At 50.9% G+C, this 22,600-nt stretch overlaps 2 protein-coding genes across 8 annotated transcripts; one reads left to right on the top strand and one right to left on the bottom strand.

Annotated features, from left to right (window-relative positions):
• Positions 1-17: 17 nt before the first annotated feature.
• Positions 18-14,063, top strand: TSNAXIP1 (translin-associated factor X interacting protein 1). Of its 3 annotated transcripts, XM_006769759.2 has the most exons (16): positions 18-501; positions 3,901-4,000; positions 7,960-8,075; positions 8,222-8,348; positions 9,529-9,622; positions 10,361-10,557; positions 10,951-11,086; positions 11,509-11,678; positions 11,758-11,917; positions 12,004-12,134; positions 12,296-12,424; positions 12,569-12,718; positions 12,813-12,922; positions 13,121-13,247; positions 13,360-13,466; positions 13,675-14,063. In XM_006769759.2, the coding sequence occupies exons 1-16, from the start codon at positions 455-457 to the stop codon at positions 13,913-13,915; spliced, it is 2,142 nt and encodes a 713-aa protein (XP_006769822.1). In that variant the 5' UTR covers positions 18-454; the 3' UTR covers positions 13,916-14,063. The 3 variants fall into 3 exon arrangements, with proteins under 3 accessions (XP_006769822.1, XP_006769825.1, XP_006769824.1); XM_006769761.2 differs by lacking the exons at positions 7,960-8,075; positions 8,222-8,348; positions 9,529-9,622; positions 10,361-10,557 and having other exon boundaries at positions 23-501; XM_006769762.2 differs by lacking the exons at positions 3,901-4,000; positions 7,960-8,075; positions 8,222-8,348; positions 9,529-9,622; positions 10,361-10,557 and having other exon boundaries at positions 20-501.
• CENPT (centromere protein T) lies at positions 4,155-20,430 on the bottom strand. 5 transcript variants are annotated; one of them, XM_015567840.1, is made up of 14 exons: positions 20,258-20,430; positions 19,150-19,240; positions 18,943-19,030; positions 18,737-18,833; positions 18,463-18,599; positions 18,300-18,348; positions 17,954-18,102; positions 17,150-17,332; positions 16,132-16,455; positions 15,551-15,641; positions 14,802-15,014; positions 14,613-14,717; positions 5,075-5,204; positions 4,155-4,389 (listed from the first exon to the last, which is right to left on the bottom strand). In XM_015567840.1, the coding sequence occupies exons 1-13, from the start codon at positions 20,368-20,370 to the stop codon at positions 5,111-5,113; spliced, it is 1,734 nt and encodes a 577-aa protein (XP_015423326.1). In that variant the 5' UTR covers positions 20,371-20,430; the 3' UTR covers positions 4,155-4,389; positions 5,075-5,110. The 5 variants fall into 5 exon arrangements, with proteins under 5 accessions (XP_015423326.1, XP_015423324.1, XP_006769821.1 ...); XM_015567838.1 differs by lacking the exons at positions 4,155-4,389; positions 5,075-5,204 and adding an exon at positions 14,130-14,531; XM_006769758.2 differs by lacking the exons at positions 4,155-4,389; positions 5,075-5,204 and adding an exon at positions 14,130-14,531 and having other exon boundaries at positions 14,802-14,978.
• Between the last annotated feature and the right edge of the window lie 2,170 nt (positions 20,431-22,600).

Below are 22,600 nucleotides of genomic sequence, written 5' to 3'. Positions count from 1 at the left end.
ACTCTATATCCCACAATGCATAGCTCTACAGAGGCAGACCAACGCGGGCTGGCAAGGAACTTTGGGAAATGTAGTTCAGATTTGTTCAGCCATAGGCCTGTTCGGCCGAAACTTCGGGACACTGAAAACTACAATTCCCGCTTGCAACCCGGCTCGGGCCTCCCAGTTCAGCTCCCTCCTCCAGGGTCTAATGTTTATCCCCGATTCTCGGGTCTGGTAGCTAGAGTCAAGTATGCTGTAGTGATTAATTAATTCTGAGGGGGTCCCACTCCCGGCTCCGAGACCACTTTTGCTAGTTGGCCTCCCAACCGCAGGCACGAGGCGCGAGGGCATGGCACAGCACTGACCCCGCTCGCGCCGCTCTGCTGCTGGGGCCTGGTCGCCATGGCGACGGGTTGTACACTTCCATAGCTTCCCAGGCCGCGGATGCTAGCTGCCGGGTTATTGGAGGGTGATGGCCTCCTCTGCGCCACAGAGATCCAGCTTGGCGACCTCGTCGAGGTAGGCGCTGGCCCGGCTGAGGGCAGAGATGAGGGCTTGAGTACAGAAAAAGGAAATGGTACCTGACCCGGACCTCGGAACTTTCCGCCTCTGTCCATTGACTGTAGGGCTCCAGCCCCACAGGATCAGTGGTGCCGAAACAGAATCCCAATGACTTGTCAGCCCAGTGACGACATTACTTGCTAGCAAAAGGACAGACACACTTCATCATTAGTAACAGCCAGCTTGTTTATACTGAGTGTATATTATATGACAAGTGAGTTATATACTACACTTAACCTTCACAACTCTATGAGGTAGTAATATAACCATTTTATAAATGAAGAAATAGAAGCCTGGAGAGATCATGTGTTTTACACATATTTATAAGTGGTGGAACTAGGATTTGAATCCAGCCATGTTGGACTGAACCCAAGTTGTTGGATAAACTGCCTCTTCATCCACAGGCTTATGACGAAAATGCTTGTCAAATTGCTGGCTGACTCTAATCTGATCAGGTGCATTCCACAACTTCAGGGTAGCTACTGTCTGTATTCATAGGTGTAGCCTCTAAGCATTGAAAACAAAAAAAAACAAGCTGTTAGCCAGGAAGGACGCAAAGTATAAGGATTAAAGCAAAAACTTTGGCTAGTTTTTTTTAGATTTGGGACCTCAGAGAAGGTCCTTAAAGTTCCAGACCTCTGCTTCTATATTTCAAACATGGGGATGATGCAGCCCACATCAAACACATCACTGGGGACACATATGCAGAATAGGTGATGCTCTCATCATAGCTTTTGCATATAATAGGCGTTTAGTAAGTGTTGAATGAATGTAGTTTCTCCCTTCTGTTCATTACAAAAGCAAAACACCTGATCTCACCTAAACTCTAATCCTTCAAGGCCTGGCTTCCTTGACAGAGAAAGCCTACAAAAGTCGGGAAAGTAAGTGCCAGTGTGATTATTTGTTCCAGAGCTAAAAATGAGTCCACAAGAACCAGACAGTAGGCTTCAGTGTTGTTACCCAGCCAGGAATGATTTAGAAAACTGCAGCCACATTTGGAAAGGACATGAAATAGACTCAGAAAGAGTGCCTTGGTTCCTTTTAAGGAAGCATAATGTAATTAATTGGGGGGCTGAATTTGGTGGCAGTACAAAACATCATTCCTTCTTGTCCTGGTTCTTCGTTCACCAATATTTAATGATGTGCATTCAGCCAGGTTCACTGTTTGCCTTAGAGGCACAGTGTAGGGTGCCCTCCTCCAGCTCCTCTTGGAGCAGAGTCAGGGTGATAAGGGATAGGCCAGGCCTTCGTACTGTGGACACGTCAGGAGGACCCTCTAAAACCACTGGTGGTTCGTGAGGTCTGAAAGGTTGGCGACCGCTGCTTTAAAAGGGACCTCTGAATTGTGCACTTCCCTGGGGCTGGTTTCTCATCCACATTGGCTTTCCCCTTTCATCCTCACATCCTGGGCACAGTGGCTTGGTGGATGGAACTCAGTGCTTGAGTTCACTCAATACCAGGACATAATTACCCCCTGACAAACCCACTGCCTACCATTAGTTAAGTAACTCTGTTTTATCTACTTTAAAGTAGAAATATAGATGTCTGTTTCCTGTTTTGCCTGAGAAGTGGTGTGAAATATTTAATATAATACTAAAGGAGCTTGGGGTGGTGAACATACAATATACAGATGGTGTATTATAGAATTGTACCCCTGAAACCTATATAATTTTATTAACCAATGTCATCCCAATAAATCCAATAAAAATAAAATATTAAAGAGCATCCTGCCGAAACCAGTTTGGCTCAGTGGATAGAGCATCGGCCTGCGGACGGAAAGGTCCCAGGTTCGATTCCAGTCAAGGGCATGTACCTGGGTTGCGGGCACATCCCCAGTAGGAGATGTGCAGGAGGCAGCTAATCGATGTCTCTCTCTCATCGATGTTTCTAACTCTCTATCTCTCTCCCTTCCTCTCTGTAAAAAATCAATAAAATATATTTTTAAAAAAGAGCATCCTAAGCTTTTTGGATAAGTATATTGTCTCTACCAGGTATTTTTAAAGTTATTATTATTTGCAAGTCATTTTTGGACTGTTGTCTCCTTTGACATTCAAAACTAATATCTGCTACATACTGAGCTTTTCCACTTGGCAACCTCTCAGGATTTGGAGAGTTCCTCATAATTTTCTTGCTTACCTTGCTTTATGTAGGAACTCCAACAGGAACAAGAACAGAGTCTGGAAAAAGTGATTAGTCTTGACAGAAAGGTATTGATTTAACCTAGTGAGCAGAGGGGTTGATCTGCTGTATCCTGTCTCAAACCCATGAACATCTTCCTTTTCCACACCAGCTGCTTACACAACATGGTTTCCTCACACTTGTTTGGTTTAGAGACAACAGAGGACTGAAGTTTAGGGTGTCACTGCTCCATGTAGGGCAGGGTTTCCCAAGTGGGTTCATGTTACTGCTTTCAGCTTCTCTGGAGTTTGACTAGTCCTAGTCTCACTTTTATGGACAAAGACACTGAGTTTCAGAGGTTAAACCACACACCCAAGATCATCAGCTAGCAAGAGAAATGAAGACACAAGTCTCTCTGGCAGCATAAATCACCCCCACCATGGACTGCGGGGATTACTTCTTTCTTTAGTTTCACCTAGATCGGCTGCTCACATGCAGCCCTCCCTGTTGACACCTAAGTGCCTGCCTCGCTTGAACAAGGATGGCTCTCCTAAGAGGCCTAGGAGTTAAAAACCTACTTGGATCTACTTTTCTCCCATCCTGCTGTCAAAAATAACATCTGTACAGCTCCTTGCAGTTTACATGCTATTTTTACTTATCTCTTTTGCTCTTATTTAAACTTCGCAGCAATTTTATGAGATAGGAAAAGCAAGAATTATCTCCATTTCCTTTTGAGGAAACTAGGCTTAGAGAGGTTAAATGACTTGCCCAAGGGAGGTTGTGTTGGAACCACAGAGGTCAGCCCGCAGGTCCTATCAGCCAATAAGTGGAGAATTGAGACTCCAACCCTGGCTTTCAGACTCCAGACCCTGTGCTTCTTGCCCTATAGCACCTGCCTTTGGTATCACACCCCCAGAGTGTGCCAGTCACATACATTAAACTGTCATCTCAGCCACAGCTGAACAGAGTGGAACTATAGGCCCACAGGGTTCCATGGGTTCAAGGTGAGGTATCCTACCACTGCAGGAGTTGGTGAGACTCTGATGATGAGGTTTCTGGCAATGTAGGAAAATGGTTTGGGCTCAGGACCAGGAGCTTGTTGGCAGCATCTCTGAGAATCTGGAGGCAGCACTGGGAAGACCCAGAGACTGGCTCTGAGGTTGGAGGAGGTCATGTCTTATAGATCTCTCCCCCTTCAGGGCATTGTCACCAACAGCTTTCTTCCCCTTTTCTGTGCAGAATACACCTGCAGTCTTCAAGAGTGACCGTAGATGAGAACTTACTAACAGAAAACCATAATGCCGAGAAACGCAAGCTTTCTCAGAAACGGAAGACACTGGTTAGTGGTGATGTCCTGTTGGAACCCCAGATGTCAGACCCCAGATCTTACCTTTTCCCTCTTTGCAATCCAAAAACACCACCCACCTGAAACATGCCCCCCACCAGGGGATTTTAGTTCACAGAGGCCAGGGCCACCAGGCTCTGGGGTAAGAATGTGCACACTTGCCACACCTCATCCCAGACTCCTCAGCAGAGAGAGACTCAGCCCGTGCCCATGGTCACCATCACCTGCAACTCAGCATTCTGAGCCTCATTTCTTCATCCAGCCTGCCATGTGCCAGGAACTGTGCAGATCTGCCGAGGTCCGTCAGGGCTGTGACTTCTTGTCTTTATGACCCAGGTGCTTGATAAGGTACTTGAGTGGTTGGCATATGTGCTCCAGAAATGCTACAAGGAGGTGTGTGAAGACAGAAGTGAAAGGATGTCCCTCCATTGCATTGTGGGCTCGGGGTTGGAAGTAGAGACTCTATAGAAGCCTCAGAAAACTTCCTTCCTTCATTCCTGTTCTTTAAAGTTTTTATATAAATATAATGCTGTCTTATTAAGTAATTTAGGGCTTTTGTTGATAAGATCATAAGATTGTTATTTAATCAGTAAACAGCCATTTTCCAAATCTCACACATTAAAAAAAAACATTTGAACGAACTCATAACTCCAGCTCACAGTGGAGCACTGTGGGCTGTGTGGTGTTTTCCCTCCTGTGAGTATATTTTGTGTGGAGGATTTGGGGACACAAGGACCACACACTTTGTGAGGCTGGGGACACCCAACATGGGAACCTTGACTCCAAGGAGGTAAAGGGGGTACATGTGGACTCTTTGGGGATACCAAGTACAGCCATGGCCCCACAAGACCCACTGACTTAGGATTCCCACTCCCAGTTCCTCCTCAGCTGACCTACTCAGTGGACCTGGGGTGGGGCTCTTTGCACTCCTTTTCTGTGGGGCGGCTGCTACTCTGGGCTCATCCACCAGGGGACATTGTTCCTTCCTGTCTTCCTCTCACCCCCAGCCGCCCTTCCCATTTTCACCTGCAGAGGGAAGCAGAGAGCTTGTAGCACCAGGAACCTCACCTTCTAGCTACCAGCTTGCAGAGGCCTTCCTAGCTGTTAATAATCAGGCCAAGAAGCAGCACATGCCCAGGAATCAAAGTAGGGTGGCCACGTTTTCTCCTGGCAGAAATGGTAGAACACGTGGACTGGCCTATGAAAGTATGAAAAACTTTTTTTAATTGATTTCAGAGAGAAAGGAAGAGGGAGAGAGACAAACATTAATGATGAGAGAGAATCATTGATCGGCTGCCTCCTGCACAACCCACACTGGGGATGGAGCACACAACCCAGGATTGTGTCCTGACCATGACCTTTTGGTGCACTGGATGATGCTCAACTACCTGAGCCACACCCCGCACCGACCAGGGCATGTGTACCCACGGAAAGCATGTGTAAACATATATAACCATAGAGCAACATTTTTGTTTTTATTATGTCTCATCCATGCTAAATTATTGTGCTCCCTTATATATTTATTACACAATATTTACTAGTGCACGTTGAGATTGTGAAGAGTGTGACATACCATTACCATTGATTCCGGAGATATAGAGATAGATCAATCCAGACTCCCCCCAGAGGCTGGAGTCCTCCCTGGGAGCTAGCAACATGACTTACTATATACTAGTCTTTCCAAAATTATTTAGGAAAAGAATGAATGATCCCAAGATAAGATAAACATGTAGAATGAATGGAATGCAAGGGAGAGCCCAAGGAGACAGTGGCATTTCCACACTTAGGAGAGTCAGGAGCCAGTTACCATTAGCCTGGAAGGACTCCTAGAACCTGGATATGCTGCGCATGGAAGGTAGGACTGGCCTCTCCATCCCAGAAGATCCTGGCTGGGCTCAGGGCCACAGAGGGGGCTTTAATATTAAATTCAGCATTGAATTCAATGATTCCATTTTCTTTTAAATTTGAAAGTAATGTATGTGCATTGTAGAAAATTTTGAAAAATGTACAGTTATAGACAAATAAGGATCCATAGGCCTGTCATTAGAGAATAATAATGGCTGGTAGCTTTCTGGATTATTTCCTCCATCTTTTTTTTTTTTTCATTTTTACCTGCTTTTCCTGTGATTGCAGGCCTTAATTAACCTTTAGAGCTATAGCATTATATTTAGTATAGTTCCATGTTTAACCTCTTGGTAAACATGTCATGGCTGCTTAACAATTTCCTATTTTTAGGCACTTAGGAGCTTTCTAATTTTGTCACAGTCATAGGAAGGCTTTGAGGACCGCCCTTGTGCATAAAGCTGCTGCTCCATCTCTGTCCTCCTCTGCACGGGCTGCCGCAGCCTCAGCCAGGCTGCTCTAAACTCCTGCTGTTTCCCTGAGAAGTTGGTGCTACCCAGGCAGTTTCTGTGCCGTCCCCCCACCACCACACACCGTCTCCCAGAGTGGACTCAGCTCTGCCCATGCACTCATTTAAGCTTTACTGGACATTACTGACATCACCTCCTCCTTTAAAATGACTGGCCAGAGGCAGATGCCATGTTAGGTTTCTGCCCATCTGTTCACAGAGGCCCTGAATAAATTTTCTTCATACCGTCAAAAAATAAAATATGCCCAGCCTACGTGGCTCATTGGTTGAGTGTCAATCTATGAACCAGGAGGTCAGAGTTCAATTCCAGGTTGGGGCACATGCCTGGGTTGCGGGCTCCATCCCCAGTGCGGGAGGCAGCCAATCGATGGTTCTCTCTCATCATTGATGTTTGTCTCTCCCTAGTCAAGGACACATGCCCGGGTTGTGGGCTTGATCCCCAGTGATCCCCAGTGGGCGACTTGTAGGAGGCGGCTGATCCATGATTCTCTCTCATCATGGATATTTCTATCTCCCTCTCCCTCTTCCTTCCTCTCTGAAATCAATACAAATATATTTTTTAAAAAAATAATAATATAAATAAATAAATAAAAATGACCAGCCACCCCTGGGCCCCTGAATTGGCTTTAGTCACTACCTGCTGACTTGTGATTATCAGCTCACCTGTCACCCCAGTCCAATCATACCTTCATTTTTCCTCATGTTCCTAGAACCCAGCAGGGGCTGGCATGTACTATGGACCCGGAAATGTGTGATGGATGACTGGATGAATTCTAGAAGTGGGCTTCACTGGGCCAGAGGTCATTTTTCCCCCTCCTATATTTTGAGTATTTCATGAAGAGATTAATAAAACAAGCCCATATATACTACTATTTCCTCTCCCTACCCCTGCTTACAGTTCAAAATAAGATACCACTCCTTGAGGGCACTCCCACCACCTTCCCTATCTCCTCCCCCAGGATATACAGGCCACTCTCCTCCCAGGGTCCACAGCTCACCCTGCTGCCATCTCTGCAGTCTTGTTTGTGTCAGTCCAGGCCTGAGGCTGGGCCTGCGCGCGCTCACGCGCTCGCTCTCTCTCTCTCTCTCTCTCTCTCTCTCTCTCTCTCGCTAGACTGTGTTATGGGGGCACGGGCTGGTCCTGCCCAGTACATCTGTTTTTATAGTGCAGGTATCCAATACAAACTGACATACCTTCAGAAGAGAATAGCTGACCTTTACTGAGTTCCTAGGAGGCGCCTGAATCTGTAACTCACTCTTCATGCTTTCTCATTGTGTCCTCAAATCCATACAGTGTGATGGCAACTACACCCATCCCCATTTCACAGATGCAGAAACTCACAAGTTAAGCCTGTGGTCACACAGCTAAAAAGGGGTGATCTGGTATTTAAACTAAGCCCCCTATCATTTTATGACCCACCATCATAATTATGAACTATATTAAGAGGTGTTGGGGTATCAATAAAAACATATTTAAAAAAAGATGTTGGGGGAAAATCACAAGTGGATGGAAGAGGTTGGAGAGGAGCAGCAGGAAGGGAAGCAATATTGCCATAGTAACCCCACCTGTCCCTTCCTGTAGACCTCTTGTCAGTCCTCCATTTGTGGCTACCTGTCCCCATGGCCCACATACGCCACTGGCCAGACCATTCTGCATAATCGAAAGCCCTGTTCGGATGACTACTGGAAGAAAATAGGGTAAGCCAGGGTCAGCCAGATGGTGGGTGGGCTGGTACAGACCCCATATTGGGCCCAGAGAGAGAGCTCAGGGGTGTGTGCTGCCCCAGACTGAGAATGCAAGGGCCTGTGCCGGGCCCATTACAATAGCCCACCACCCCCTGTAGCGGCTGGAAGCAGAGTACCCTGGGCACTACCAAGCCGAGGTTCCTGGAGCAGCTGGAGAACTACCTCCGCAAGGAGCTCCTCCTGCTGGATCTGAGCACGGATTCTTCCCAGGAGCTGAGGCTACAGGTCAGAGCCACAGAATTACTGTAGGGAGGGCAGGGAGAGGGGCAGGAAGAAACCTTATTCACTAGCACTGAGCACTTGAGACCTTCAGGAGAGACCAGCCACTCCCAGTCTTTTTGGTTCCCTTTCCTGGTAAGAGAAACATGTTCTATGACAAAGCCAGTGAGCAGGAAAGGCTGCCTGTATGGAACCAAACCTCTCCTGAGGCTTGAGTTTCACCTGAGTCAGGTGCATGGGTGCTGCCTCCAGTCCCTTCAGCTGTGATCCCGAGTGCCCAGCTTGGGTCATTGGATATCAGTGAATGGAGCTTGAATCCTGACAGTTTGGCAAGCAGGGGTCCTACAGTGTCCACCATTCCAGTGACAACAGCCCCAAGCTCCAGGAACTTAGCCCAGATACATAAAGAGAAATGTAGATGCAGCCTAGATTCTGGTACGTACTAGGGAGGGAATTGCCACATCCTTACTAAAACGGGGATGGTGATGGGGAATGCCTCACTTCTGACTTAGTCACTGATGGAAGCATTTGCTGAGCACCCTCTAGTGCCAGGTCCTGGGTGGGGCCTTATATAAGAGCTCACAGGCTGAAAGTAACTTCCCAACAGAAGCAGAAGCTTCGAGAAGCCACATGGTTATGAAGTGGTGGGGCTGGGATTCAAACTCAGGGCTGATCTGGGAGCCTGTGCTCATTCCAGTATACAGTGCTGCCTCTAAAATCTTCCTGTGTATCTAAGGGGGACGGGAAACCACACCTCTACTTGGAGGTCAGAATGCAAGGTCAGAACCTTTGAATCTTCTCCAGCTCCCACAGGGCTATAAGATGGGGGTGGGTGGGTTCTGATGGGAGTCCAACTGAGGCACAGTGCATGGAGGCTGGCTGGCTGCCTGGAGAGCCAGAGGAGGCTCGGGTACAGAGGCGGGAGATCCTGATCCAGGTCATCTGCCCCGTCTCAGAGACAGTACCAGGAGAGGCCTCCGGAAAGCAATTGAGAGGAACAGAGCTGCCCCTCAGCTCCCTGGCACGAGGAGAGATTCGGGTGACGCCTAAGGCCTTTACTTGAATGTGGGCCACCCAGCAGCTTCACACTAGAATTATTCTAAGCCAAGTAAAGAAAAACTCAGGCTCCACTGAGGGTGGCACCTAGAGGTCAGACAGGAGGTAACAGGTTCCATTTTCTTACCAGCCTTACAGAGAGATCTTTGAGTTCTTCATAGAGGACTTCAAAACATATAAGCCACTGCTCTCCTCCATCAAGAATGCATATGAGATGATGCTGGGTAAGACTGCAGCCTCCCGCCTGGGTCCAGATGGAAGAGGCAGAGAACTCTGCAGCAGCTCTGGGGCAGCTACTAACTGAGCCTTTTTTTGGTTTTCAGGGAGGAAGGGAGAGGTAGAGAGAGATAGAAACATCAATGATGAGAATCATTGGTTGGCTGCCTTCTATATGCCCCACACTGGGGACCGAGCCCACAACTCAGGCATGTGCCCTTGACTGGAATCGAACCCGGGAACCTTCAGTCCGAAGGCTGACACTCTATCCACTGAGCCAAACTAGCGAGGGCCTAACTGAGCCTTGAGGTCATTAAGCCCTGCTTAGCCTTTTTGCTTCCACTGTCCTAAGACAGGGCACCTGGCCATCTCCTATCCTTGGGAAGCATGGAGAGGCAGTATCTGTAGGAAACAGAGCATCTTTCCCATTGAGAGTGATCTCAGGAGGGAGTGAGTGCCTCTGAGAAGTAAGAAGGCTCCCCGACCAGGCTCAGGAGGTGCTAGGCCTGGTGCAGCTGCTGGAGTAAAGGCTGTAGGGGAAAAGGGCATAGGCGAGACCCCAGTCCTCATCTGGACTCTGTCCTGGTTTAAAAGCAAGTGCAAGAAGGCCTTAAGTAGGGGCCACAAGACATGAGTATACTCCTAGAGTTTTCAAGGGACTTAGCCACTCACTGAGCCCTTAGGATTAGTTTCTCCTGGCTGTTCTCCATGGCCCTAAAGGTTCTCTCCCACCTGTCCCCGCTTAGCCCACCAGAGGGAGGAGATTCGGGCTCTGGAGCCCCTGAAGGCCAAGCTTGTTACAGTGAATGAGGACTGCAACGAAAGGATCCTGGCCATGAGGGCTGAAGAGAGATCCGAAATCTCTATGCTGAAGAAAGAGAAGATGAGTTTGCTAAAACTCATTGACAAAAAGAATGAGGAGAAGATCTCATTGCAGAGCGAGGTGAAAGGGAGCACTATGGTGACCAGCTCCCTGAATCCCTGCCACCCCCACCCCAGGGATGACCCTAGGCCTTGGGACTGAGGTGACTCCCTAACTCCCGCCACCCTTCTGCCTGGAATGACATACTGAGCCACCACCTCCTCAGAGCTCCTGCTACCTCCACACTCTGCTTTGGCTCAGCACTAGCTCAGTGTGGCCCCAAATGCCAGCAAAGTTCTGCTCCTTAACTGCCAGACTTTTTCCACAGGAGGACACATCAGCACTTTGCTGATTCTTAAAGTGGCCACTCTTCCTCTAGCTTTCTTGTTCCCAGGCCTTGATGGGGCCACTCAGCACACATCCCATCCCCCTATGGTGACTTAGCCCCTGACCATGCGGCCACCTTCCCAACAGGTGACCAAACTGAGGAAGAGCCTGGCTGAGGAGTACCTGCGCTACCTCACTGAGCGAGACGCCCGCAAGATCCTCATCGCAGACCTGAATGAGCTACGGTACCAGCGGGAAGATATGTCACTAGCCCAGTCCCCAGGTAAACCCAGGGTGGGGTTCTCTCCCCTGAGGAAGTGCTAGAGAGAAGTTGCTCTTATTACTCACTCCCATTCATTCAGCGGTCCTCATATATGCTCATTGTGTGCCCATTCATGATGGGAGATGTTCCTGCTGCCATCTCGGTCTATGGATCTTCTGAGCTGGACTGAGAATCAGACTCATTGTTTAAGTGGGATACAATTTCTGGCAGCTGAGGCAGCCTGCGCACAACAGACCTGGTACCCCTTGTCCTGGGTTTCTCCAAGTCCTCAGCATAGGCTGGTAACACTGTGGGGAAGACCCAGGGATTCCCAAGCATGGAGAGCAGAAGGACCTGGGATATGCCCCAAGGGACACTCTAACCCTGACCTGGGCTATAGGCCCCAGAGCCAGGGTGATTCGAGCTGCCAGGCCTCCTGGCAGGCGTCTGGGGGGAGGACCCCGTGAAGTTAGCACTGGCTCTGAAGATGGCCCGGCAAGACCTGTCCCGCACGCAGATGGAACTCAACACCATGAAGGCCAATTTTGGAGATGTGGTGCCCAGGAGGGATTTTGAAATGCAGGAGAAGACCAACAAGGATCTGCAGGAGCAGGTGCTGGTGGGCAGGCAAGCCAGGCAGGTAGGGCAGGGTCATGCAGGTGGGTAGCAAGGACCAATCACCTTGCCCACAGCTGGAAAGCCTGAGAGATGACTATGAAGAGGTCCGCAAGGAGCATGAGATACTGCTGCAGCTGCACATGACCACGCTGAGGGAACGGGACCAGTTTCACACTGAGCTGCAGGAGATCCAGGGCACCTCCACACCACGGCCTGACTGGATCAAGTGCGAAGGTAATGATGGCCACTGAAGGTAATTGGGGTTCCAAGGACTGCTCAAGTGCATGGTCCAGACTCCAGCTTCCTCTCTCCACCTGCAGATGTGGTGGCTGGGGGTCCAGAGCGCTGGCACATGCTGGCCGAGGGCAAGAACAGTGACCAGCTCGTGGATGTGCTCCTGGAGGAGATTGGCGAGGGGCTGCTCCGAGAGAAAGACTTCTTCCAGGGTCTGGTAGGGGAGCCCCGGGGCTCGAGAGACTTGTGGCCAGTCAGGATGGCCAGGCCTTGCTGCTGAGAAGACTTGAGGTTCTGGGGGAACCCTCTGGGACTCTGCCCTGCTTAAGGTTGGGGCCACAGGTGAGCTCAGCGATGGGCTGACTCTCTCTCTTCCAGGGCTATCGGGAATCTATCCTCCCCTCTTTCCTTCGGTTTGATGGCATTGTGCAGAATAAGAAGCCAACCAAGAAGGATGTGATAAACCTCCTCAAGGATGCCTGGAAGGAACGTCTCACTGAGGAACAGGTCAGATCTCACCAGCCATCTAGCCAGGCATGGCCTCGTTATCCTAGGAGGGGTGTGGGGACGATTCCATCGAGGTGTAGGAAGCAGCGGGGAGGGCCAACTAACCATGGGATGGCTAACAAAACAATCTCCCCTACCCTGCAGAAAGATAAGTTCTCGGATTTCTTCTTCAAATTCCTGGAGTCTCGCTTTGGGTCTGAAGCCATGGACTGGGCTTACACGATTTTTGAAAATATTAAGCTCTTCCGCTCCAATGAGCTCATGCGTCAGTTCTACGAAATCTTGATGGAAAAGGTGAGCTTGGGTCTGGCCCTCCACCCTTTGTCCCCAGCATAGGTCAGCTGTCTTTACCCCTACAAGGTGCAAGTTAGTGCTTCCCTCCCTGCAGAAGAGCGAAAGTGTGTACATCAAGCAGAAGGAGACAGTAACACAGCTGCTGAAGGAGTTGACAAATGTTGACAATCAGAATGAGGGGGTACTAACCATGGAGCAGTTAAGGTAAGAGGCTAGTCAGGCCACCTCCAAGTCCTGCCTGACATCCCCTCTGGCCAGGCTCCCAGATGTGCAGGGGAAAGGGAGCCTCGTGGGAAGGGCCACAGCCTCAGTGCTGGCTACTTTTGAGCACTAGTGGGGCTGGCAGAAGGGTGCAGGGAGATGGATGGGCAGGCCTCAGCCAGGCCCTTGTGTCTCTCACAGCACTGTGCTCAAGACTACCTTCCCCTTAAAGAAGGAAGACAAAATTCAGGAGCTGATGGAGGCAGGGGGCTGGCATATCAACAGCAGCCATGCAGACTTGCTCAACTACCGCTCATTGTTTGTGGAGGTGGGTGGGTAAATAGGGCGGTTGGGGGGTGGTATCCAGGAACTTGCCCAGCCCTGCCCTAGTTTGTTAGACTCTAGCCCATGTGCCATCATCCTGTCTTGGCCCCTCCCAGGATGAGGAAGGCCAGACTATGCCCTTTGTGCACAAGCTGTGGGACCAGTACATGTCTGAAAAGGATGAGTACCTACAGGAGCTAAAGCAAGAGCTGGGCCTGGAACTGTGAGTGACCCTGGGGCCCTCAGCCATAGACAAGTCCCACAGACTGGGCCACAGGGTGGCATCTCAAGCCCCTGGGGCTCCCTGTATACTAAGCTTGCTGCCGGGCATTATATATATTGCTCAAGCCCGGGAGAAAGGCATCCTGAGGTCTTGGGTGTGTGAGAGGGGTGTCAAGGCCTATCTATCTCTCCCTTTTACTATGGGGCAGCCGTGAAGAAGTGACCCTACCCAAATTACGTGAGACCCTGAAGATCATCGATCCCAGCCTGGACAAGCAGACCCTGAACAGCTATTTGAACCAGGCCTTCCAGGTCCCTGTGATAGAAGTGCCAGAGGAGAGTGAGGAGAATCAGGAGAACGTCGTGGCACAGGTCCGGACTGTCCTGGAACGACTTCAAATAATCGACATCAGGCGCAAGGGACCTCGGGAGCAGGAGCCTGCAAGCTAGGACCACTGTGGGCAGCTAACCCCTGACCTTTAGTATAAAATTGTTTGTCTGAACCCATGCTATTCTCTGGGTTATGCTGGGGAGTTAAGGGGAGGAGCTGGTCCCAGGATATTTATCAAAATACAACAGATTCTCTCTGTGTCATTTACTTATTTTATTTATTTATTCCTCACCCAAGAATATTTTTTTCCATTGATTTCTAGAGTGTGGAAGGGAGGGAGGAGGGGGAGAGAGATAAACACCAACGTGACAAAAACACATCAGTTGGTTGCCTCCTGCACATGCCCCTACCGAGGCTAGGGAACCTGCAAGGGAGGTAAGTGCCCTTGGCTGTGAACTGAACCTGCAAATCCTCCATGGGTCAACACTCTGCTGAGGAAACCGGCCAGGGCATGACACTTTATTGATGGTGAGGCATGGCGAGGAGACCTGGAAGAGTATGTGGGGCCAAGGGGCCCCGGTGGGGACAGGGCAGCTGTTGAAGTCTGACCATTACTGGGCAGGGAAGACGGTATTGCCACTGAATGCACAAGGGATGAGGAGCTGCCGGTACTCCAGGGGCAGGTGCTGCTCCACAAGCACATGCAGGGAGACTCGGTCAGTGACCAGGCCCTGCCTGCAGCAGAAGAGGATGGAGACAGACAGAATCAGTGTCAGCATTTCCACACACACAACCTTCCTGCATCCGCCCACTCACCGTCGCATCAGCAGCTCCAGGTCCTCTAGCCTCACAGTCTTGCGGCCAGCGTGAGCAGCAAATACATCCAGGTCATCACAAAGATGTTGGAAATACTTTTCCAGGCTGCCAAGGTTGGGGTACAGCAGACTGAACAGACTGTTCATAATGTGAGGAGCTCCTCTCCCCGCCAAAGAGTCCAGGACTCACCATTTCTCCACCATCTCAAGAGCCTTCTTCTCCATGGGCATTTTAGCATAGAAGCTAAAGAGCTTAGCATAGTGGCTCAGTCCCATCTGATAAGGATCTCGTCGGAGTCTGGGGCCAGCAGTTTGGGCCCGGGTAGGAAGCCTGGCTGATAGAGGCTCCAGAGGCTCTGAAGATAAGCTGGGGGCAGAAATGAACTGCTGCCTGAAGAGGCCCCTAATCAAAGATAAATCTTGCTGGCTCCTGCTAAGACTGGACCCTGTGCTCCTTGGCCAGCTTGGACCAACAACTCCAACCATCTGCTGGGGGGTGGGGGGATGGGGACAAGAGGCCACGGAGAGGCCTGGTCTTTCCTTGGGGCCCTGATCCTCCACCGTCTGGACCCAATGTCCCTATTTAGCCTCATCATACAAACTGGTACTTGCTCAGGCCCATGACCCTTAGGCCTTGGCATGGACATTCCCTCTTCTCAGCACACTGCTGCCTGTCTGATTCTGCTAATCTTCCTCCAGGAAACCGTTTCTGACTATATCCTGACCTGGCCACTTCCCCCTACCCAGGCTTAGCCCCTAGAAGCAGGCACCAGGACAGATGTGCTCTCCGTGAGTACTGCCCAGCCCACCTAAGGGTGCTCTGCTGGTTAATCATCTGCATACCTGTAGGAAGAGGGATAACCCTGTGGTGCCCAATGCCAACCTCAGTACCTGCCCCTTCCCAAGAGGCCCATGTGGAACAAGGTCATGGAATCTTACACTGCAGTGCTAGTTGGTGGGGCTGGCTCAAGGAACTCCAGTTGCCTGGCTTGAGGAAACTCCGGGGGGCTGGAGGCCAACTCTGGCCTTGCTGCAGAAAAAGGGCAGAGTTACAAGGGGGGCTCAGGCCTAACTGTCTCACACAACCCTGAAGGCCTACAGCCCCCTTGTCCTGTTCACTGAGGGCCCCATCTGGCTCCAGCCAACCAAGCAAGGGGCACCCCAGAGTCTCCCTGGGCCAACTCTTCCTGTGCTCAGAAAGAGAACTTAGCCTGGTCGGCATGGCTCAGTGGTTGAGCATCAACCTATGAACCAGGAGGTCATGGTTTGATTCCCCGTCAGGCATATGCCTGGGTTGTGGGCTTGATCCCCAGTGTGAGACAGCGTGCAGGAGGCAGCCCATCAGTGACTCATTGATGTTTCTGTCCCCCCTCTCCCTCTCCCTTCCTCTCTGAAATCAATAAAAATGTATTTTAAAAAAAAGAAAAGAAATAGAACCTAGATAAGGCTTTCCTCCAAGGCCAGGGGCTGAACACAACTATTACCCCACTCACCCCCTGATCCCTGCACTGACCCCTTACCTGTCCTACCTTCAGTGTCATCCCCTGAAGATCCTTCTGGTTCCTTTTCCTCAATAGCCCCCCAGGATCCTTCTGTTTCTGCCACTTCTGTGTGTGCCTCAGGCTCTTCTGCTCTGGCAGATGCTGGTGCTCCTGCTGCTTCCTTCACTTCACTCAAGCTCACGCTTTCTTCCATTCTTTCCTCTACCTCCTCACCAACTCCACCCAATAAGGGCTCTAGCCCATCTTCTCCAGAGGTACTACTGCTGGTGTTCGGGAAGCCCATAGCAAGGGCATCAACCTCCTCTGCCTTTCCAGCCAGAAGCTGGGCTGGTTTCCCAGGACCTGAATCAAGGGGAGAGAATATAGACTAGAGAAGCAGTAGGTCAAGGCTGTAGCTTTGAAGAAGGTAAAGATGGAATAGGAAAACCTGTAGGGAGCAGTTACAGGGTTAAGCTGTGGACTGACCTGTTGGTAAAGCCACAAACAAGTCCCAGCTTAGAGGGCACAGCCCTCTTAGCATAATTAGGCTTGACCTTATGATGGACCTCCCTAGATCTCATCTGGGAAGCTAATGAGCTGTGGGAGGTGCAGCAAGCACTGCCAAAATAAGTGAAACTCACAAGAACATTGTAACTATGTGACCACTACCTTATTTACCTCTGGCTATAAAATAAAGGCTCAGTTTGCCCTCTGGATCCATCTCTGTGGCCTTAGCCAGGCACAGGAGATCCACCTAGACCCAGCTTATTCTCTTTGTCTGTCTTTCTAAATCTTTCGCCGCCACCCCTTCAGGCTCACCGAACCCCTGGCTGTGCTGGCCCCGCACAAAAACCCAGCCTAGCCCTCGAGGAGAGAAGGCCAAAGGTACTGGTTTGGAGTCTCCTGGCCTAATACTGACTCTACCTTTGGATGGAGGAGAGATCAACAGCCATAGGACTCTGACGGGCACACATATGGACCTGAGGAAGGAAAACCACCAGTGCCAACGCTTGCCCAAGCTTGGCTTGCCTCCAGGCCACCTGTCCCACATACTCACTGTTGTTCTGCAGCCCAGGCCCACTGCTCCGTGTCCTGCGACTGGCAGTCCTCTCAGCAGAGAGAGAGGGGTAGGGGAGGGAGTGGTGCACACTGAGGGAACGGCCAATCAAAGGCTGGGAGAAAGGCTGGGTGTCCTCCAACACGGTGTCCGTTGGCAGGGTAGCAACAGGGGTTCTGTCACCTGGAGATCAAGGACCAGATGGCACTCAATGTATTCCAGCCCCACCTGCTGCTACCCAGTCACCACAGCCTGTTCATAAGGGGGCCCCATAAGTCTATCCCAAGTAGCCCTCAGAGAAAGAAGACTACATAGCAGTCTAAGCCTTATCTCCCTAATACAGCTCTCCTTGCTTGCCTTCCTGCTCCTTAGTCTGGCACTCCCAGCTCCACTGCTTGTACCCAAACTGCTCATCCATGCCTCCACTCTCTACTTCTTACTCTGCTCCCTCCCTTGTCTTCTAAAGTCAGGTTCCCAGGTCAGCTTGAATGGCCAGCTGATCCTGAAACCTGGCCCCTTTCTACCTCCCAACAAACTCTAGCCACCCTTTTCCTACCCTCAGCCTTGTAGCTCCTCAAGGACATGGGGACCGGGAAGACCCTGAGGAACTAAGACTAGGTCCCACCAAGACAAGAGAACCTTATGGAAAGAAAGCGGAAACTCCTTACACTAGTAGTCCTATTGGCCAGGCTGTTCACTGCCCTTGATCCAATAAAGACGGGAGCAACCCTGGACTCAGCAGCACCTTCTATCTGTCCTGGGGGAAAGCTTTCCCCACAGGCTGCGAGAAGGAAATTGCCTTACCTGGAAGAGCCGTGGCCACAGAACTATCTTGCAGATCCTGCAAAAATATACCCACATCGACTGCTCGGCGTGTAAGAGGTCTGCGGGCCAAACCAGGCCTCTTCACTGATTGTGGCAGGAGAGGCGTGGCAAAGGTCAGGTTGAGGGAGCTGGTGGGAGAGAGGAGTCACAAAGGAAAGTCAGCTACTCAGGCCTAATTCCTCATTTCTCTACCTGCCCTGGTGCTCTCATCTTCTAGAACACAGCTACCATGCTGTTAATTGGCAGTGAGCAATATGGTCAGAATCTAGTCCGCACCTTTCCCCCCAAGCCTCTCCTCCACCAACCCCCAGGAGGGCAACTGCACCTGCTGAGGGAGGAGGCACCAGTATTCCCAGGAGGCTCTGTAACAGGACCTAAAAAGAAGAAACTGTAAGTTACAGGCTCAGGCTAGCCCTCCCTCAGGCCTCCTAAGCCTCTACAGAGAATAGGAGAGAGAGGGTGGCCACAGGTGTTGTCCAGGGCCTCACCTTGGGAGAGAGGCAGCCCCTGGTCCATTCCCTGCTGAAACTCTGACAATCGCAGCCTCTTCTTCCTCCTGCCAGAAGTCAACCGACCCGGAGCCACGGTTGCGGGGGCGTTGAGCTCAGGAAGCTGCAGTTCCAGACTACAAGAATGGAACTAACCTCAGACAGGCCAGGAGGCCCACATATGGCTTTGAGGACCAAGCCCCTCCCCCAAGAAGGCTTCCTCATCAGAGCTGCCTAACAGCCTAGCCCCCAAGGTGGGGAATTCACGGTGCACCTGCCAGGACTGCTTTCCCGCCTGGAGAACTGGACCACCTGCGGTGCTGGCACTGGCTTCACCACTGACTCTGGCATGACCATGGAAGATTCCGGGGCTGTAGAAATAGCAAGAAGAGGGTGGGGCTGGGAGGGCAAGCTGTCCCCAATAAGGGGATACCGTGGGCCCGGTGCCTAACTCTGCCCAGCAGGCCGGCGCCCACTTACCGGTTAACAGGATATTCTCAAGCAGAGTCCGGGGTGTCTGTTCCTTCAGCTGTCCCCTGGTTTGAGTGTGGGCCAATCTGCCAACAGACTTTAGGCAAAAGCAGGTTGCCTTGGGATTCCCTCCAGGTGGGCTCAAGAGCACAGCTAGACCTCAGGGGCCCCTGAAGGCAGCACAGCCCTACAGTGGTCAGTGGTTTGGACACTCACCCTGGCTCTGTGGGGCTGCCGCCCGGCGGTTGTCTTTGTTTGACTCCTCAGCCTCATAGAGAAAGGTGGTCCCAGCGGGGTTCTCTGGACCCTGTATAAAGACCAGCGGCTCTGAGAATTACGTAGTTAAAGGGGAACTAGGCGATGCAGAGACGTGCCTTCATCAGGGATCTGAGCCTGCAGACTTCTTCTCTCGGGGCCAGGGGGCCAGAAACCTCCTGTCCTTCCCATAGCCCGTTCCAAGCTCTATGCCACCAGGGTTGTGGGCGAAAGGGAGCCCACAGGGTATGGGAAGGGGGAGAATATGACCCAGTTCAGAGACGGGGGCGGGGGAAAGCTTCACAGACGTGACTCTGGCAGAAGGAGGGGTTAGCCACACAGACCAGAGGACTCATGGGAAGAGGATCCATTCCAGCCATGAAAATAACAAGCTAAGAAAAAGATACTTATGTTTAAACTTGCTGGGGACTGACAGCAACCTCCGCGTGGATCACTCTGGCCCTCCTCTCTCCAGTCCAACCCTTCTGATGCCAGAGCCACATAAATGTTCCCAAGGGCACAGCTCGCACCTCAAGGACGCAGGCCTAACACCGTCCCGAATGGCTTCCCACTGCCCATAAAGGAACTGCACCCTCTGCACCGTGAGGTCAGCTCGACACAGCCGCCACCCGCTGACACCCACCAAGTCAGGCCAAATCCCGGTTCCCTAGCAAAGCACCCTTCCCGGTCCCTGCCTCCCCTCCGCCCGGGACCACCCGGGAAGCAGTGTAGGGCAGACGCCTGGACCCACTCGGGGCGGGTTGGGGAGGGTGTGGCCTGGAGAACGGGGCAGGAAGCCGGCTTCCGAGCGCCCATCCTGCACTCCCAGGGGCGGACCGCCCCCTTCGCGGGCACCGCTGAAATCTCGGTGGCCCGGAGGCCCGCCGGGTGGGGCGCACACAGCGGACCCAAGCCCAGATAAGGGAGTGGAACCGGTTCCCCGAGCCTTGGGCTCCGCAACTCTCTGAGGCTCAGTTTCCTTCTGCAGGCTGTGTCAGCGCCGGACGACACCGACACCCCGCTCGCCAGGTCCTGCGGCGGCTCCTGTGCCGGGCAGCGCCTCACATACCCCGCCCGAGTGCTCTGGCGTCGCCGCGGAGTGCGCGGGGCCTCGGTATCCAGCACGCGCCGCAGCAGCGTTCGCGTCGTAGGCTCATTGTCGGAGATGTCGCTGTCCGCCATCCTCTCGGCAGTCCGCCCGGCTCCCAACCGCTGCCGTAGCGGAGGCCGCCACCTTCCCGCCGCCGCTTTTGAGCCTACTCTCGCGAGACTGCCGCACAGCTCCACGGGAATTGTAGTTCTAGCCTCACCGTCCAGGGGCGAGGGGCGTGTGCAAAGGTGTCTGCAGATTCTGAATTTGGAGGCGGTTTTACCGAGGAGTGATCCTGGACACGTGTGTGCAACCAGTCGAAGCCTGGTTTCCTCATCTGTAAGCTGAGGAGGATACCCACCTTACCACGGGCTTGAAATGATTCAGTGAGATAAAGTTTAACTCGGGATTTGACACATATTAAATCAGGCCATCAATAAAAGGTGGTCACTTATTATTAGAATCTCTCTCATAACCCCTTCTACCTCTCGGAAGGTGAGGAGAGACACTTGGGGGAGGAAAAAATAGTCTCATTCTATATGAGATTTGGTCAGATTTGCATTTGTAAAGATCACTCTGTCTGTAGGCTCACTATCAAAAGAGGCCAGTTTGTAGGCTCCCAGGCTAGTGGGCTGTTTGTGACCCATCAGAGAAGCTTTGATCCCCAAACATGTGCAATTCTGAGATGAACTCAGCTCTCGAAAGTTCTGTCAGTGCTGCAGATTCTATTATCATATTTTTTACTTATTGACAGCCTACTCCCCTTTCTTCAATTTTCATGGGAACTGATGTAGAACTTGAGTTCTGAGTCTCCCATGCTGTTTTTTTTTTAAAATATATTTTATTGATTTTTTACAGAGAGGAAGGGAGAGAGATAGAGAGTTAGAAACATCGATGAGAGAGAAACATCGACCAGCTGCCTCCTGCACACCTCCCACGGGGGATGTGCCTGCAACCCAGGTACATGCCCTTAACCGGAATCGAACCTGGGACCCTTCAGTCCGCAGACCGACGCTCTATCCACTGAGCCAAACCGGTTTCGGCTCCCATGCTGTTTTTTTGCTCCTAGATCAGATGTATCGTATCAGTTGCTTGGACAGGCATGGGCATATTTGTGCTCGTGTTAAAAAATAAAGCAAAGAGCCTTTCCCTGCCGATAGCACTCTCGCAAACATGGTGAACGTTCCTAAAACCCGCCAAACTTTCTGTAAGAAGTGTGGCAAGCATCACCCCACAAAATAACACAGTACAAGAAGGGCAAGGATCCTCTGTATGCGCAGGGAAAGTAGTGTTATGACAGGAAGCAAAATGGCTATTGGTGGGCAGACTAAGCCGATTTTCCAAAAAAACGGCTAAAACTACAAAAAAAGATTGTACCAAGGCTTGAGTGTGTTGAGCCTAACTGCAGATCTAAGAGAATACTGGCTATTAAGAGATGCAAGCATTTTGAACTGGGAGGAGATAAGAAGAGAAAAGATCAAGTGCTCCAATTCTAAGCTTCGTATTTTGTTTTATTACATGACAATAAAATCTTGATATGTTCACTTCAAAGAATAAAATAAAATAAAGAGCCCTAGCCGGTTTGGCTCAGTGGATAGAGCATCAGCCTGTGGACTGAAGGGTCCCGGGTTCGATTCTGGCCAAGGGCACATGCCTGAGTTGCAGGCTCAATCCCCCAGTAAGGGGCGTGCAGGAGGCAGCCAATCAATGGTTCTCTCTCATCATCCCTCTATCCCCCTATCCCCCTCCCTTCCTCTCTGAAATCAATAAAAATATATTTTAAAAAAAATAAAGCAAAGAGCCTTGGCTGGTTTGACTCAGTGGATACAGTATAGGCCTGTGGACTGAAGGTCCTGAGTTCTATTCCGATCAAGGGCACATGCCCAGATTGTGGACTTGATCCCTAGTAGGGGGCATGCAGGACGCAGCCAATCAATGATTCATCATTGACGTTTCTGTCTCTCTCTTCCTCTCTGAAATCAATAAAAATAGATTTTTAAAAACAGCTTTGAACAGAATAATATGGAAAAACACAAAACTATTTTAGTTTTTTAAAAAATATATTTTTATTTGAGAGAAAGAGATAGAAACCTCAATGAAGAGAATCATTGATCGGCTGCCTCCTGCATGCCCCACATTGGGGTTAGAGCCCACAACCTGGGGACCAGGAATCGAACCATGACCTCCTGGTTCATAGGTCAACGCTCAACCCCTGAGCCAGGCCAGCCAGGCCACAAAACTCTTTTCAAAATAGTTTGAGACACGGCTTACTTTTTTTTTTTTTAATATATTTTATTGATTTTTTACAGAGAGGAAGGGGGA

The sequence above is a fragment of the Myotis davidii genome, unplaced genomic scaffold (assembly GCF_000327345.1).
Source record: "Myotis davidii unplaced genomic scaffold, ASM32734v1 scaffold243, whole genome shotgun sequence".
NCBI lineage: Eukaryota > Metazoa > Chordata > Mammalia > Chiroptera > Vespertilionidae > Myotis > Myotis davidii.
The sequence above is the reverse complement of the archived record's forward strand: the minus strand, read 5'-3'. Positions and strand labels throughout refer to the sequence as shown.

Excerpts from the sequence above, each read along its gene's own strand:
- TSNAXIP1 (XM_006769759.2), top strand. The coding sequence starts at position 455 with ATGGCCTCCTCTGCGCCACAGAGATCCAGCTTGGCGACCTCGTCGAG. Across the intron at positions 502-3,900 it reads AGCTTGGCGACCTCGTCGAG|AATACACCTGCAGTCTTCAA; the intron begins GTAGGCGCTGGC and ends TTTTCTGTGCAG. Across the intron at positions 11,918-12,003 it reads TGACTGGATCAAGTGCGAAG|ATGTGGTGGCTGGGGGTCCA; the intron begins GTAATGATGGCC and ends CTCCACCTGCAG.
- CENPT (XM_015567838.1), bottom strand. The coding sequence starts at position 20,370 with ATGGCGGACAGCGACATCTCCGACAATGAGCCTACGACGCGAACGCTG. Across the intron at positions 17,333-17,953 it reads TGTGGCCACGGCTCTTCCAG|GTGACAGAACCCCTGTTGCT; the intron begins GTAAGGCAATTT and ends CTTGATCTCCAG. Across the intron at positions 14,718-14,801 it reads CTTGAGATGGTGGAGAAATG|CCTGGAAAAGTATTTCCAAC; the intron begins GTGAGTCCTGGA and ends CAACCTTGGCAG.